Source organism: Pan troglodytes, chromosome 6 (genome assembly GCF_028858775.2).
Source record: "Pan troglodytes isolate AG18354 chromosome 6, NHGRI_mPanTro3-v2.0_pri, whole genome shotgun sequence".
NCBI lineage: Eukaryota > Metazoa > Chordata > Mammalia > Primates > Hominidae > Pan > Pan troglodytes.
This window is the reverse complement of record NC_072404.2, coordinates 97,064,395-97,077,969: the sequence shown is the minus strand read 5'-3', so window position 1 is coordinate 97,077,969 and position 13,575 is coordinate 97,064,395. Positions and strand designations below refer to the sequence as shown.

At 34.7% G+C, this 13,575-nt stretch overlaps 1 protein-coding gene across 8 annotated transcripts in view; it reads right to left on the bottom strand.

The window, feature by feature from the left end:
• The window catches only part of RUNDC3B (RUN domain containing 3B), a 208,551-nt gene that overhangs the window by 129,714 nt on the left and 65,262 nt on the right, over nt 1-13,575 (bottom strand). For 5 of the 8 annotated variants that reach the window (XM_063814671.1, XM_001163673.8, XM_009453495.5 and 2 more), the window contains one exon: nt 6,002-6,135. In XM_063814671.1, coding sequence (XP_063670741.1) covers nt 6,002-6,031 — 30 coding nt within the window. In that variant the 5' untranslated portion in view covers nt 6,032-6,135. Of the gene's footprint in view, nt 1-6,001; nt 6,136-12,599; nt 12,651-13,575 lie in introns of all 8 variants that reach the window. The other 3 variants (XM_001163562.8, XM_009453494.5, XM_009453496.5) reach the window with 1 other exon arrangement.

Sequence of the window (13,575 nt, the reverse complement as noted above, 5' to 3'; positions counted from 1 at the left end):
AACTCTAACCTCTATCTCTCCAGAACTAGACTGTGAAATCGTCAATCAGCAGTTTTACCTCTTCCCTGCTGCTTTCAGCTTTGTTTATGGGACTTTGCTTTGAGCTACAGATGACTTAGAGTTGGCAACAACCCCATAGGAAAACTGCATGCACAACTCCAGGCACATGTGTCTGTTGTTCAGTGGCAGTTCCAAGCTCCAACTTCTGTTTGTCTGCCCAAGGAAATAAAAATCCCCACCTCCACAACTTTCTGCTTAGTCTCTATACCTAGGATGTGAATAGACAAACAACTTTAGGCTAAAGCAAAGATGGATGTGCGGCTCAGCTCGTGTAATATCCATCTCTCCAGGACTGTGGCCACTCAAGTTCTCATGCCTTGGTTGCTCCCTTATATCTTAAATTTGTTACTTCAAATATTTTACTCAACTTTTATAGCTGTTCTCAGCAGTAGGTCCCTCTGATACAAGATATTCTGTTATCACTGGAACCTGATTGTTTTCTTACCTTTGGATCGACTCTGTTTTAGATTCCAATTACACCCTTCTAAATAAATTCTCTGCTTCTACTCCTCCCTTCAATTTATTATCCCTACAGCACCAAGTTGATCTTATAAAATGGAAATCAGATTACAGTATTCTATCACTTTAAAAAAAAACTCTCAAGTAGCTCCCCCACTGCACTGAGAATAATATCTGACTTTTAATCATGGCCATATCTTGTATTCTTCAGCTTGCTTAGCCTGGTCAGTATTTGCACAGCAAATTTATTGGATGGAAGGATGCATGGATATGTGGATGGCTGATGTAACTAGCATATTCTGAAACTGGTCTAATTCAACAACGAAGGAATGTACAGGATAAGCAACCAGAAACCTAAGAAAGCCAAATCTAGCTAAAAACAAGAACTGCTATTAAAAACAAAGAAAACGGGGGGACAATCCCTCACAAAATATGCAAGAAGACAGGAAGAACTCAGGAACAATACAAAGCTCATATTTTGGGGCCAAGAAAATGAAAAAGCAAGAAGGAGAAGGGATTTCTTGAACTTGAAATCAGTTGGAATATCATGAAAACCCAATGTAAATATCTGCAAGGTTAGTAACAGTGGTAACTAAAGATTCAATTGGGAATGGTTTTTTTCAGGGATCATATAATATGTTTATAAGAGCATATGACCCAAGAGCAGATGCGGAAGATGGGTGAGTTCAGAAAAGAATGAGATAAAGTCATTTTTCTAAGAGTGCTGATTCTAGTGTGAAACCTAAGTAATTTATGTAATAAAAGTCTCATGTTCCATAACACCTGCATATGACAGAAACAATAGCTGCAAAAGTACTGAAGACACAAAGATTACAAACATGATCCTCAACTCAAATATTTTATTCTATTGTTAGGCTATGTTTAAGTCTTATGGCTAAACTAGTCACAGACAGCAGAGAAAGGGAATGGTTAGCATTTCATTGTTTTTTTTGTTGTTGTTGTTTTGTTTGTTTTCTTAGATGGAGTCTCGCTCTGTTGCCCAGGCTGCAGTGCAATGGCATGATCTCGGCTCACTGCAACCTCTGCCTCCTGGGTTCAAGCGATTCTCCTGCTTCAGCCTCCCGAGTAGCTGGGATTACAGGCATGCGCTACCACTCCTGGCTAATTTTTCATATTTTAAGTAGAGACAGGGTTTTGCCATGTTAGCCAGGCTAGTCTGGAACTGCTGACCTCAGGTGATCCACCTGCCTCAGCCTCCCAAACTGTTGGGATTACAGGCATGAGCCACCACGCCTGGCCCATTGATCTTAACCTAGACAAAAGTATGAGATTGTCCATGGTGACAAGCTTCTACAATACGAATCTAAGTGGTACCAGGACAGATAATTGTGATATAATTGTGATACAAGTGTACTTGTATACTGTATACTGTTCACCAGGCAAATTTAGTGCTTCTGTTCTGAAATATCTTTTCACATGTGTCAAGGCAAAATGACACTATGCTAATAGTCATTCAAGATTGCAGCTGTAAGCCTCAATAAACCTACCATCTGAGGCATTTGTTTAATCCTTCAATCCAGAGACGTGAGATGTGACTTACTGAGTAGATTAAGTAAACTGCTCTTTTCATTGCAATGAATAAAGAGAGGTAATCTTTCTCCACAGACTCTTCCCAGCATAACTAGGCAACTCAAATAATTCTCTTTCCCCACTAAATGGAATCTGTTTGAGGCCTGAGCAAAACAAAGATATAAATGCAGGATTTGGAACATGATTGTTCTGTGGTGTTTTGATACTCAATACCAGTACTTCACAGAATAAATATTAACTCTCTGCTAGATAACATATTGCTGTGTAGGGATTAGTTCCAAGAGCCTTGTTAAGAGAGTTGGTCAGCTAGGGTTTGGGTTTCTTTGGTCCACCCAGGTCCAAATGCTACATTTCTAAAGTTTGTTAACTTCTTAATTACTTTTTGTATTTTGGGATATGCTAGTTTTATAAATATATCCTCCCCTCTATTGAAAGGGTTTAGAATATACTGTTATGTTCCTCTCTCCTACTTTTGATTTGAAAATGAGAATGTTTATGTAGCATCTAGAATACTTTTTATAGATTTGATTCATTCAAATTACAGCTAATCTTTAACCTTAGCCTAAACCTTAGCCAAAAGAAATGTAGATATAATTCTTAAGCCATAAAGAAAACATAAAAGGAAAACTGAGGCTGGGTGCTGTGGCTCACGCCTATAATCCCAGCACTTTGCGAGGCTGAGGCAGGCGGATCACTTGAACTCAGGAGTTCGAGACCAGCCTGGCCAATATGGTGAAACCCCGTATCTACTAAAAATACAAAAATTAGCCAGGTGTGGTGGCACATGCCTGTAGTCCTAGCTACTCAGGAGGTTGACGCAGGAGAATTGCTTGAGCCTGGGAGGTGGAGGTTGCAGTGAGCTGAGATCATACCTTTGCACTCCAGCCTGGGCGAGAGAACTAGACTGTCTCAAAAAAAAAAAAAAAAAGAAAAACCAAAAAAAAAAAAAAACAAAAAAAACAGAAAACTGATAAAGCTCACCTAAGATGCAAAGGGGAATCCACACTGCATATTTTAAAAATCTATAGTTCAAAAATTAAAAAGTAAGTAAATGAATTAAAAATTCAGTAGTTTGAGGAAACAGAGGTCAAAGGACAATAGTTGGGACAAAAAAGACATCTGTTAATATGTAATAAAAATAGGATTTAAATATCTGAGGGAAAAATTTAATTAAAAAAAGAAAATCTATAATTAATTTACAAATGAAGAAATTTACTGGCTTAAATACGTGAGACAGAGAAGAAAACTGATCCAACCTGAGAGAGTTGAAAGATATTGAAGCAGGAAGTTCCTTGTTGCTACAACCCCTTGGTTGAAGATTGGCAGGAGGGAGCAGTGGCTTTAACAAGTGAACTTATTAACTGTATCCAAAAGTGTACTTTCATATTAAGGAGCTAAAAATGTTTTACCTGTGTTTCTAATTATGTCACTACATTTAAACATTATAGATTTTGGTTTTTAAAACATATACTCAGTTCGTGCTTACAAAATATTTAATTTGAACATATCTTCATCAGTTTTGCTGAACAAAAATTTTCCAAAAGAAAAAAAAATCCTAAATAAAAAGGATGCAAGAACAAAAAACTTGGAAATTATAATTTGGAAAGATAATTGTTATACTTTCGGTTATTACATAGACACATAATTTATAATTCTATAATCATGAAATAATGAATTATGTCTTCATCTTAAAACTGTAAATATCAATTTTCAATCTTTATTTTCTACTTAATGTTTCATTCTGTAATTTCTAAATGTCAAAATAATAAAGCTACTCTGACAATTCAATAAAAATAAATACAACTACTACATTAAAGCTGATACCTGAGTTGAGTTAGTTATTTGATACCTCAGTTGAGTGAGTTAGTTGAGTTAGTTAGGTATACTCAACCTTCTGTTGAGTATACCTTTTCCAAAATGCTTGGGACAAGAGTATTTCAGATTTTGAGTATTTTCTGATTTTGGAATATTTGCATTAAATGGTCCATTTAGCATTTTCTTTGAACATCATGGTGGTGCTCAAAAAGTTTTAGTTTTGAGATCATTTGAGATTTCACATTTTCAGTTTTGGGATGTTCGATCCATTTGACTTAATAGTTCAGACATTTTATAACCCTAAAAATTACTGAGGACCCCAAGGAAGTTTTATGTAGGCTATATCTACCAAATTTACTGTATCACAAGTCAAAACTGGAAACTTAAATATTAGGTAATTCAAAAATAATGAGTTGGTCATGGTGACTCAACGCCTGTAATCCAGCACTTTGGGAGGCTGCAGCAGAAAGACTGCTCGAAGCCAGGATTTCTAGACTAGCCTGGGCAACAAAGAGAGATATTATCTCTACAAAAAATTTAAAACATTTGCCAGGCATGGTGGCATGCCCTTGTAGTCCCAGCTACTCAGGAAGCTTAGGTTGGAGGATCACTTGAGCCTAGGGGTTCTAGCCTGCAGTGAGCTATGATAGTACCACTGTACTCCAACCTGGGCAACAGAGCAAGACCCTGTCCCTAAAAAATAAAATAAAATAAAATAAAATAAAACAATAAAACCACTACCTGTTAACATAAATAACACATTTTTATGAAAAATAACTATTTTTCCTAAAAAAATTAGTGAGAAAAGTATCTCTGTTTTACATTTTTTTCTAATCTCTTTAGTGTCTTTACAAGATAATTAGATATCTGCTTCTGCATTCCATCTGTTACAATGTGTTGTTTTGGTTGAAGTATATGAAGAAAATCTAGCTTCACACAGATATATGGTTGGAAAGGGAATCTTTTAATAGTCTTTTCAGATAAGTGTAGATATTTTCTTTTGTTCTAGATCAAAACTCACTAAATGGTAAGTTTCTGTAATCATATTAATGACTTTTTCATACTATAGTACATTAAATCTACTGACCTACCTTGCACTTTGAATTGATCTTTTTACCCATACATGATTTTGTAATTCCACGAACTGATCATTTGGAAAATACAAGTTATGCAGTTCCATCAAATGTTGACACATTTCATTAAATAATTTAAAAATACATTTGTTGATATCAACATCAATGTTTTAAAAAAGCTTTTCTATACTGGGAAGCTATGAAGCTTAAGACGGTGAACACAAGTTTCTAAAATTCTAGTTTTTACTTAAAAGCTTTAATTTCACCATTGGCAACAAATACTGTCAGCTGTTTCCTTGAAGTAATAGGCTCACTTCTTTCTTCTTTTTTTGAGAAAATATCTGTCAAATGCCTAAGTCCAAAAAATTATGATTTATAAGTTTTTCTTTTCAGTAAAATCATATTACATTAAAAAGTATCTAGTTCAGCTCACAATTCAAAGAATTGTACAAGTGTTTTTCTTGAAGCAACCATCATATTTCAGTATGTTGCAGAAATGCTTTATGCATACTTCCCATTTTATTACTCAGGATATTAAAAAGACAGATCCTCAAAGTTGAGATTTAATAAGAATTAATGTTTCCCGCACCATCATGGTCATTCTTAAGTTGAAACTGCCTTTAAAAGAAAATACTGAGTGCATGGTGGGGAAGAACTCAAGACTGCTTGCACAGTTTGATGTCACTGCATTAATTCGTGCTAAGGTTCCAACAGTTTTATCCACCATTGTGTCTGCATTGGCAGTGCAAATATCAACACAGCAAAAAGGCAAATAACAGGTTGATATTACATAAAAATATTTTTGACATTATGTACCCATTAAAGAAAGGGTCTTGGACATCTTCAGGGTTCTGCTGAACATTATTTGAGAGCCACTAGTTTAGATAATTCAAGAAATGTAGAAACATCACAGAACAGGACGTATTTTATTATGCTTCTTAAGAAAAGGAAATTCATAGTAAGTAGCTTCACACCTTCCTGCTATTCCAAATACATGCAATGAAAAAAAAAAAAAAGAAACGAGTCTCTGACCAATGTCTTACCTTAGCTCTAGAAGAACTGACATTTTCCATATTTTCAATGCTGCAGATACAATTCTGTGAAACTTTCCGGCAAGCCACTCTGATATAGTCCCAGAAGCTACGAGGACTTTCATAACCAAACCAGGTTACTTGACCTTCAGGAGACAAATTGCGATATAAAATTTTAAAAAGTAAAATAAAACTAGACTTGAAAATGCAAGAACAATAAAATTCTGAAAAACAAAGGTAATATAGTGAACTATAATGGCAAGGGCACCACCAATCTAGGTGTCAAAAAGCCTCAAATCTAGTCTTATTCTATCTTTAACTAGTGGTGTTAGTTTGGAAAATTTACTTAATTTACTTAATGAGTCTGGATCATAGTCTTAACAATAAAATCAAACTAAATGAAAGGGACTAGACACTAGAAATATCTTGCCATTTAACATCCTATTTGTCTAATACAGTCACTTAAATAGCACACAGGAACCTTCCTGCGCTTCTAGTTAAGCATTAATAAATGTCACCAATTGAATTCTAAACCTTTCTCTATTTAAAAAAACAGAAAAAAACCCCCACCACCATAATTCTTTTCTCCTCTTCATAAGGATACTTCAAAAAAGGTATACAATGTGTGGTTTACTTTATAAATAAATAAAATCAATTAGCATCCTATATTCACTAATAATGCATAACCACCTACCCAACCATTCTCATCTATAAAGCTCCCTTTAACTGTCATTTGTTTGCTCTCTTCCAGTTAAGAACTCATGAAAAACTTGTAATCTTTCAGATTTGGCTAACTATGTATCCGTTCATGACCAAATGTTCTATTGTGCATAGGTTATATTAGTATTAATATTTCTATGGTTGGGCATGGTAGCTCATGCTTGTAATCTCAGCACTTTGGAAGGCCAAGGTGGGTGGATCACCTGAGGCCAGGAGTTCGAGGCCAGCCTGGCCAACATGGTGAAACCCCATCTCTACTAAAAATACAAAAACTAGCTGGGCATGGTGGTGTATGCCCATAATCCCAGCTACTTGAGAGAGGCTGAGGCAGGAGGATCACTTGAACACAAGAGGTGAAGGTTGCAGTGAGCTGAGGCTGAGCCACTGCACCCCAGCCTGGGTGACAGAGCAGGACTCTGTAAAAAAAAGAATTCTATACAGGACTCTGAATATTAGTCTCACAGGAAACATTTTCTACACTCAGTATTTTTAAGTGGAATATGAGAGACATCTTAATACTTTCCTTAGTTGTCTAGTATGACTAGTCTTCCCTAGGAAAGTTGTTTAATCTTCATGTAGAAAGATTTGCTTTCATATTTTGAAATAAGTGTTTTTTTCATCATGATTTAATTATTTACTTTAAATCCTCCCTTCCTCAGTAATTACTTCTCTACAGCAACATCAAGAAGTGTTCTTGTCAGCAAGCACCATTTTAGGACCAATGTCTGAGATAATATCTGAGTGGTTCCAAACCATGGCAGAACATTAGTGTAACTGGACTGCTTTTAAAAAATACTCATGTCTAGCCTCCCCACAAACTGAATAATCAAGATCTTTAGGGGAAGATGTAAGCATTTGAATTTTTAAAAATCGCCCCCTAGTATTTCTAGTGATGTACTTATTATTAATCAACCAACAGAAATCCTACAAGTCATGATAGGTAACTTCTATTCATTATTCAGGGTGTTTTAAAGGCCTCTTCCAGAAACCCATGCATGATCCCAACAGCTAGTCCCTCTGTTGGCACAGGACCCTGTGCTTACTTCTCCTCAAAAGTATTTCTTTACTTGATTATTTCACATATTAGGCGGTAAGATCACTAAGGCAGGAATTTTATCTTATTTTAGATCAATCTCTAACACTTGACACAGTGCTTGCTTGGCTCACAGTAGGCACTCAATAAATATTTGTTGAAAAATTAAATTTATAAATCAGCACAACACAGATAATCTTAAATGCAATGAACACAAAAACTTAAATTAAAAAAAATCCAATTAGTATCTTTTTATAGCAATAGTTTTGATAACAGTCTGCTAGTGTTTGCATGATAGATTACAAACATCAAATATTTTGCACATATATTTTTCTTTATATAAATAAAAACAAATGCATCTATAAATCTTTATTCTAATAACTATATAATTCAATGTCTCTTTAAAAATAAAATTTTGCAGCCGGGTGCGGTGGCTCACGCCTGTAATCCCAGCACTTTGGGAGGCCGAGGTGGGAGGATCATGTGGTCAGGAGACCATCCTGGCTAACACGGTGAAACCCCCTCTCTACTAAAAGTGCAAAGAAATTAGCCGGGCATGGTGGCAGGCACCTGTAGTCCCAGCTACTCGGGAGGCTGAGGCAGGAGAATGGCGTGAACCCGGGAGGTGGAGCTTGCAGTGAGCCGAGATCGTGCCACTGCACTCCAGCCTGGGTGACAGAGTGAGACTTCGTCTCAAAAAAAAACAATAAAAAATTAAAAATAAAATAAAATTTTGCTACTTACAAATAGAAATCTACAGACTTCTCCCTCTTAATCTCTCTCCATCACTTTCTTCTGCTCCCTCTCTTCTTTTAACTAAAAATTTCCTGATATAATGCCTCAATATAGTTTGTCTCTAGGGCACTTTTCATGTCATCAATTTGTTAGCCGTTTGGAGGGGAAGCAGGGTGACTGGTGGTTAAGAACATGGGCTTTGAGTCCGGTGGACCTCAACTAGATCACTTTCTAGCTATGGGATCTTGAAAAAATGACTTAGGTTCACTTTATGAGTCTGGGCCTCTTCTGTAAATTGAAAATAACGATAGTACCTACTGGATAGTACTGTTGTAAGGATTAGATGTGATCATGTATGTGCAGCAAGTAGCAAAGAGTCTAGTGCATACTAAATTCAAAATAAGTGTTAATTATTACTACTGTTATTACTGTAATCATACAAGTAGTTACAGGGACCAAGCTCTCCTTGCATCACAAAATGAAGTAGGAATGAGATGCAAAGTTAAATTCTTCACATTTAACTTGCTTTGGAATCTAGAGAAATCTTCCAAACTTACTCCCTAATCCAACTTTACTCCCATCATCAACCATTCTAAAGTTACTTCCTCAAATGTTTCTAACTTCAACTCATTTTCCTTGACTTCTATTATCTGGGATCATTCTATAATTTCAAAATGAGAGCTACAGCTGCCAGACTTCCCTCAAGAAATGAAGTACTACACACTGGAAAGAATCTTAAGGAAAGAGTATCACCAAGATTCTGTGGTGAGTTTAAGTCTCTCTAAAAAGACAATATGGGAAACAGAAGTCAGAGAAATAGGCAAGGGAAAATACAACATTGTATTAGCCAATGGCAACCACCTATAGTGGTAATCCAAATAGGTAACCACAGAGAAAGATAAAGCATAGGTTGTCCACGAACAAGAAGATTTTCCGTTTTAAGGAAATGTACAAGGGTCCAGGACTTTGGCATAGGACATGGTTTGCTTTTCTGTAATGTTATTTTAAATCTTCTCTTTAGTTTCAGGTGGCTGAAGAAAATAACTTGTAGGATGTTTCAAAGTAGAGCTGTTGAAAACCAAAGAGTATTTAAAAAGCCCTGTTTTGGAGGAGAGAAAACAGAGACAGAAAAACTAGAAAACTAGAGTTCGGTTAAGCAGAAAGGTGTGGGCACTAAATCCTTGGAACTCCTGCTATAGGTAGGGCACACTATCTACAAGGACTTTTACCCAAAAGATAATGAAAAGATTTCCCAGATTACAAACTGAGAAACTAAGCAATTGACAGGATGGCATATCATCATGACTTTCAGGGCCATAAATCAACCACCAAGATCTTCATAACACATTTATCTGCTCTACAAATTAGATGTGAGGATGACTTGGCTTGATTCTGGCTTCCTTCCTTTTCCATGTGCATCACTTCCAAAGTGAAGCTCTTAATTCAAGACACTGAATTTTTCACATTCAGAAAGATATTCTTCAAGAGAAGGTAGATTCTCTTGCTAGAACCTCCAAACAAGCTTTCATGTAAATTGCCTGTATATCCTAGGATTTCATCTAAATAATTAATTTCTGCATCTACAGAAAGGTTTAATTTAGTTCAATATAATAGATGTGTTCAATGAGTTATCTGCGATATTATTCGAACATCACTTTTATGTAAATACAGATTAACTGCTAGTAAAAGTCTATAACCTGTATTTAACAGGAAAATTTAAAAACAAAGTTACAAGCTACTCATGCCTTTAAAAATAAATATTGAAGTAATAAATAACCACTCCTCAAATACTTTGACTTCCTTTAAAAATAACCACAAAAGACAATCATATAGCAAGAAACTGACTACTCTATATCTTGAAGAAATGTTATTCCAAAGATGAGATATGCTGTCATTAACAGAATTCCCTTTTTAAAGTTCTCAATGAATATAGGTATACAATATGCTTTCAATTATAAGTATTCTTGGAAGTTAACATTTTCCCAATGTTAAACAAGCTTTTAAAAACATATTCCCATCCCATCAATCCAACTCTCTTCATCTTTAGGCACAGAAACAAATGGTGAAAAGTTTGCTAGACTAAAAGACAATCTGTTACTGACCAGCTATGTGATTATCTTTCCAACTAAATTGCCTCATCTTTAGGACCTAAAAATTGCCTGTGATCTCTAGGGTCCAATGTTACTCTAAAATTACTCTTCTATACTCTTTAAGTGAGATATCTATTTACACTTTGCAATATGTCTGTGTTTTGTTTGTATCTTATTTCATGGCCAGAATAAGACCTTCTAAGAACAGAAATTAATTTTTCTAAAGTGGTTCTCTACTAAGCAGTAGCTGACACAAGATCTTTTCATAATACAAGAAAAATATAAATGAATCTGTTAAGTAACTTAATTCCCCATCTTTAGTAATAGTGCTTAGCTATGTAAAAAGTGAATGATAAACTGATTTCACAAATGAAAGTTCTGTTAGTTAAAATATATCACCTACTTGACAATATTAAAGACTATTACCTTTGAGCTATTATTCATCTAGACAATCAACAAAAGACAAGATAGTCCTACCAAATTTTAATAAACCACTCTGATGTCACTGCAAAAGCTTTCAGATACTTAAAGAAAATTGGTTCCTTTAAAAAACTTGTGGAGTTCTCACTTTAAACTTTGTAGCAGCAATCCCAAGTTTCTTACTGCTAATTTATAAAAGCCAGTTTAATATTATCCACTATTTTATCAAACAGAGAAAATTTCCATTTCTGTAAAAGTTCAGAAACTTTTCCTTTAAAAAGGTACTATTATTAGTTGAGGTTTATATTTATTAGACCATCCAGCTTTGAAGGTAAAATTATGACACTGATCCATTTTCTAACTAAAATCCCAAATTAATGTTCTAAAAAATAGAACAAGTATAAACACTTAAAAATAATTAGTTACACTTTAAATTGAATCTGAGGAAGTCAGAATCTACATTAGATACTCAATAGTACTTACATTGCTAGTTCTACATGCTACTTACAGGACACTTCAAGTATATCATTTAGGCACTAAGAATCAGTTACTCATCTATAAAATGTAACTATTATCCTTTGGTATTGACAATGTAATGTCTAGTTCACTAGTAAGGAATTTATCACAAACATATACAAATATCTAAAGTATGTGTCTATGCCATAACAATTAGTCAACTCTTAATTTTCCAAAACAAAAAGATTAAGATGAACAGGTTCAGCAAAAATCTGAATATTGAATCAATTTAATACGCTTTTTTATCCCAGTAATTTTACTCTCTCTGAAATGGAGAACAAACGTTTTGTTTTTTCCCTTCCACCAGCATTATTAACATAAGGCTTAAAGTACTGGTGGAATGAAATCGTACATGACGGCTGAAGTCCACACAGAGAGCTACACATAAATGCGTACTCCTGAAGAAATCAAGTATAATGTGTGTCAGTAGTGATTAAGACTATAGGTACAGAACATAAAACAGATAAAATTGCTTGAAAGGATTAATTGTGGGAATTAGAATTAAGGAAATGACATTTGTTTTTTACTTTTTCTCTTTTGTTCTACTATTTAAAAATAATGACTATATTGCTTTTCTAAGCAAAAAATACAGAAAGCTAGATCATTAAATACAAAGGTCCAGCAGTGTTTTGCATATAGCAGAAACTCAATTAAAGAAAAGGTTTGAATAAGTAAATAAAGGCATGCATTCTACCTGGGAGAAAGGAAACTAAGAAGTACATTCCCACTAATGGTTCAAGAATGAAAAAGCAGTTATTGTTTACAGTGCCACATCTATGTTTTACTGAAACTGGAATATTCATACAGCTTCCCTGAGCTGCTACTTCACACGTAATATTTATTATTATACAGCACTTAAAAAGTAAATAGGTTATTATATTGTGTGGATTTACAAGATTTTAATTTTAAAATTAGCATAAGCATACTTGTGCTCTCTGGATTAAAAAAAAAAAACAAAAACACACAAAAAAGAAGGCTTTACAAAACCCATGCAATGTACTAAAAAAGATCACTTAACTGATACAGCCCTCCCCCGAAAGTCAATTCCATGCTCCCGTGCAGCTCAGTGGCGGGAGACATCACCAGCATAGAGTACCTTGAAGAGGTATTTGGAGATGAGCCAGCCATCTGCAACTTTGGGAAATCTCTTTAAAAAAAAAAAATAACAACAACAACACACAGATATTTAAGAAACCTGCCATCATGTTTACAGTTCCAAACTGAATAGCCCAACTAAGATGGCTACATATAATTTTGAAGCAGTAAACACTACTTTTACCTACTAAATAAATGAACTCGGTTAAGATAAATATGAGCTACACTTGGTAAGTAAATGAAGCTAGTTCCTTGTAGCTTATTGTATTGGAGAGGCTAAGGTGTCTGTAAGTCAGAAATATGTGAGCAGAAATTGTTTCCTGTTTACTTTTACCTCCATCATTCTTTCTCAGATGTAATAAACTGATGAGTAGAATAGACCTCAAAGAAGAGCAACAGCTTGACTGAACTTGCTGGCCATGCACCTCAGAACTTATAAGATTGGTTAGGAAAAAAATCACTCACTTTGGAACTATATGGCTCAGAAAATTTCCAAGTTTAAAAATAAATACACATTTTTTAATGTTAACTTTTCTAAAAGTTATAAACAAATATATTTTGAAATGTAGCCATTCATTTTTTGCCTAAGAATTGTTAAATCTTTTATGTTTTCTTCCCTGTAGAGAGCAGCACTTAGATATTATATAAAATGTTGGTCAGTTTAACCAATGTTGACTAAATGCCTACTCTATCAAAAACACTGTTTTATTTGTTACAGCTTCTAACTCTTATTTAACAATCACCAACTGAAAAAGTACTAGAAATTTCTGCTATATTTTTCAGAAATTGCTAGTATAACAATATGGGAAAACTCCAAAGCCAAATTTCTGAAATAACATTCCCAAAAAATAACATTTCCTTCTCTCATAGTCAAACACTGAAATCTCCAATAGTACATGGTCCCACACCTTTCCAAACACTTAGATCCTTTATAAAACCAATAAAAGACAAACACATAGAGCTAGTAATGTGACATG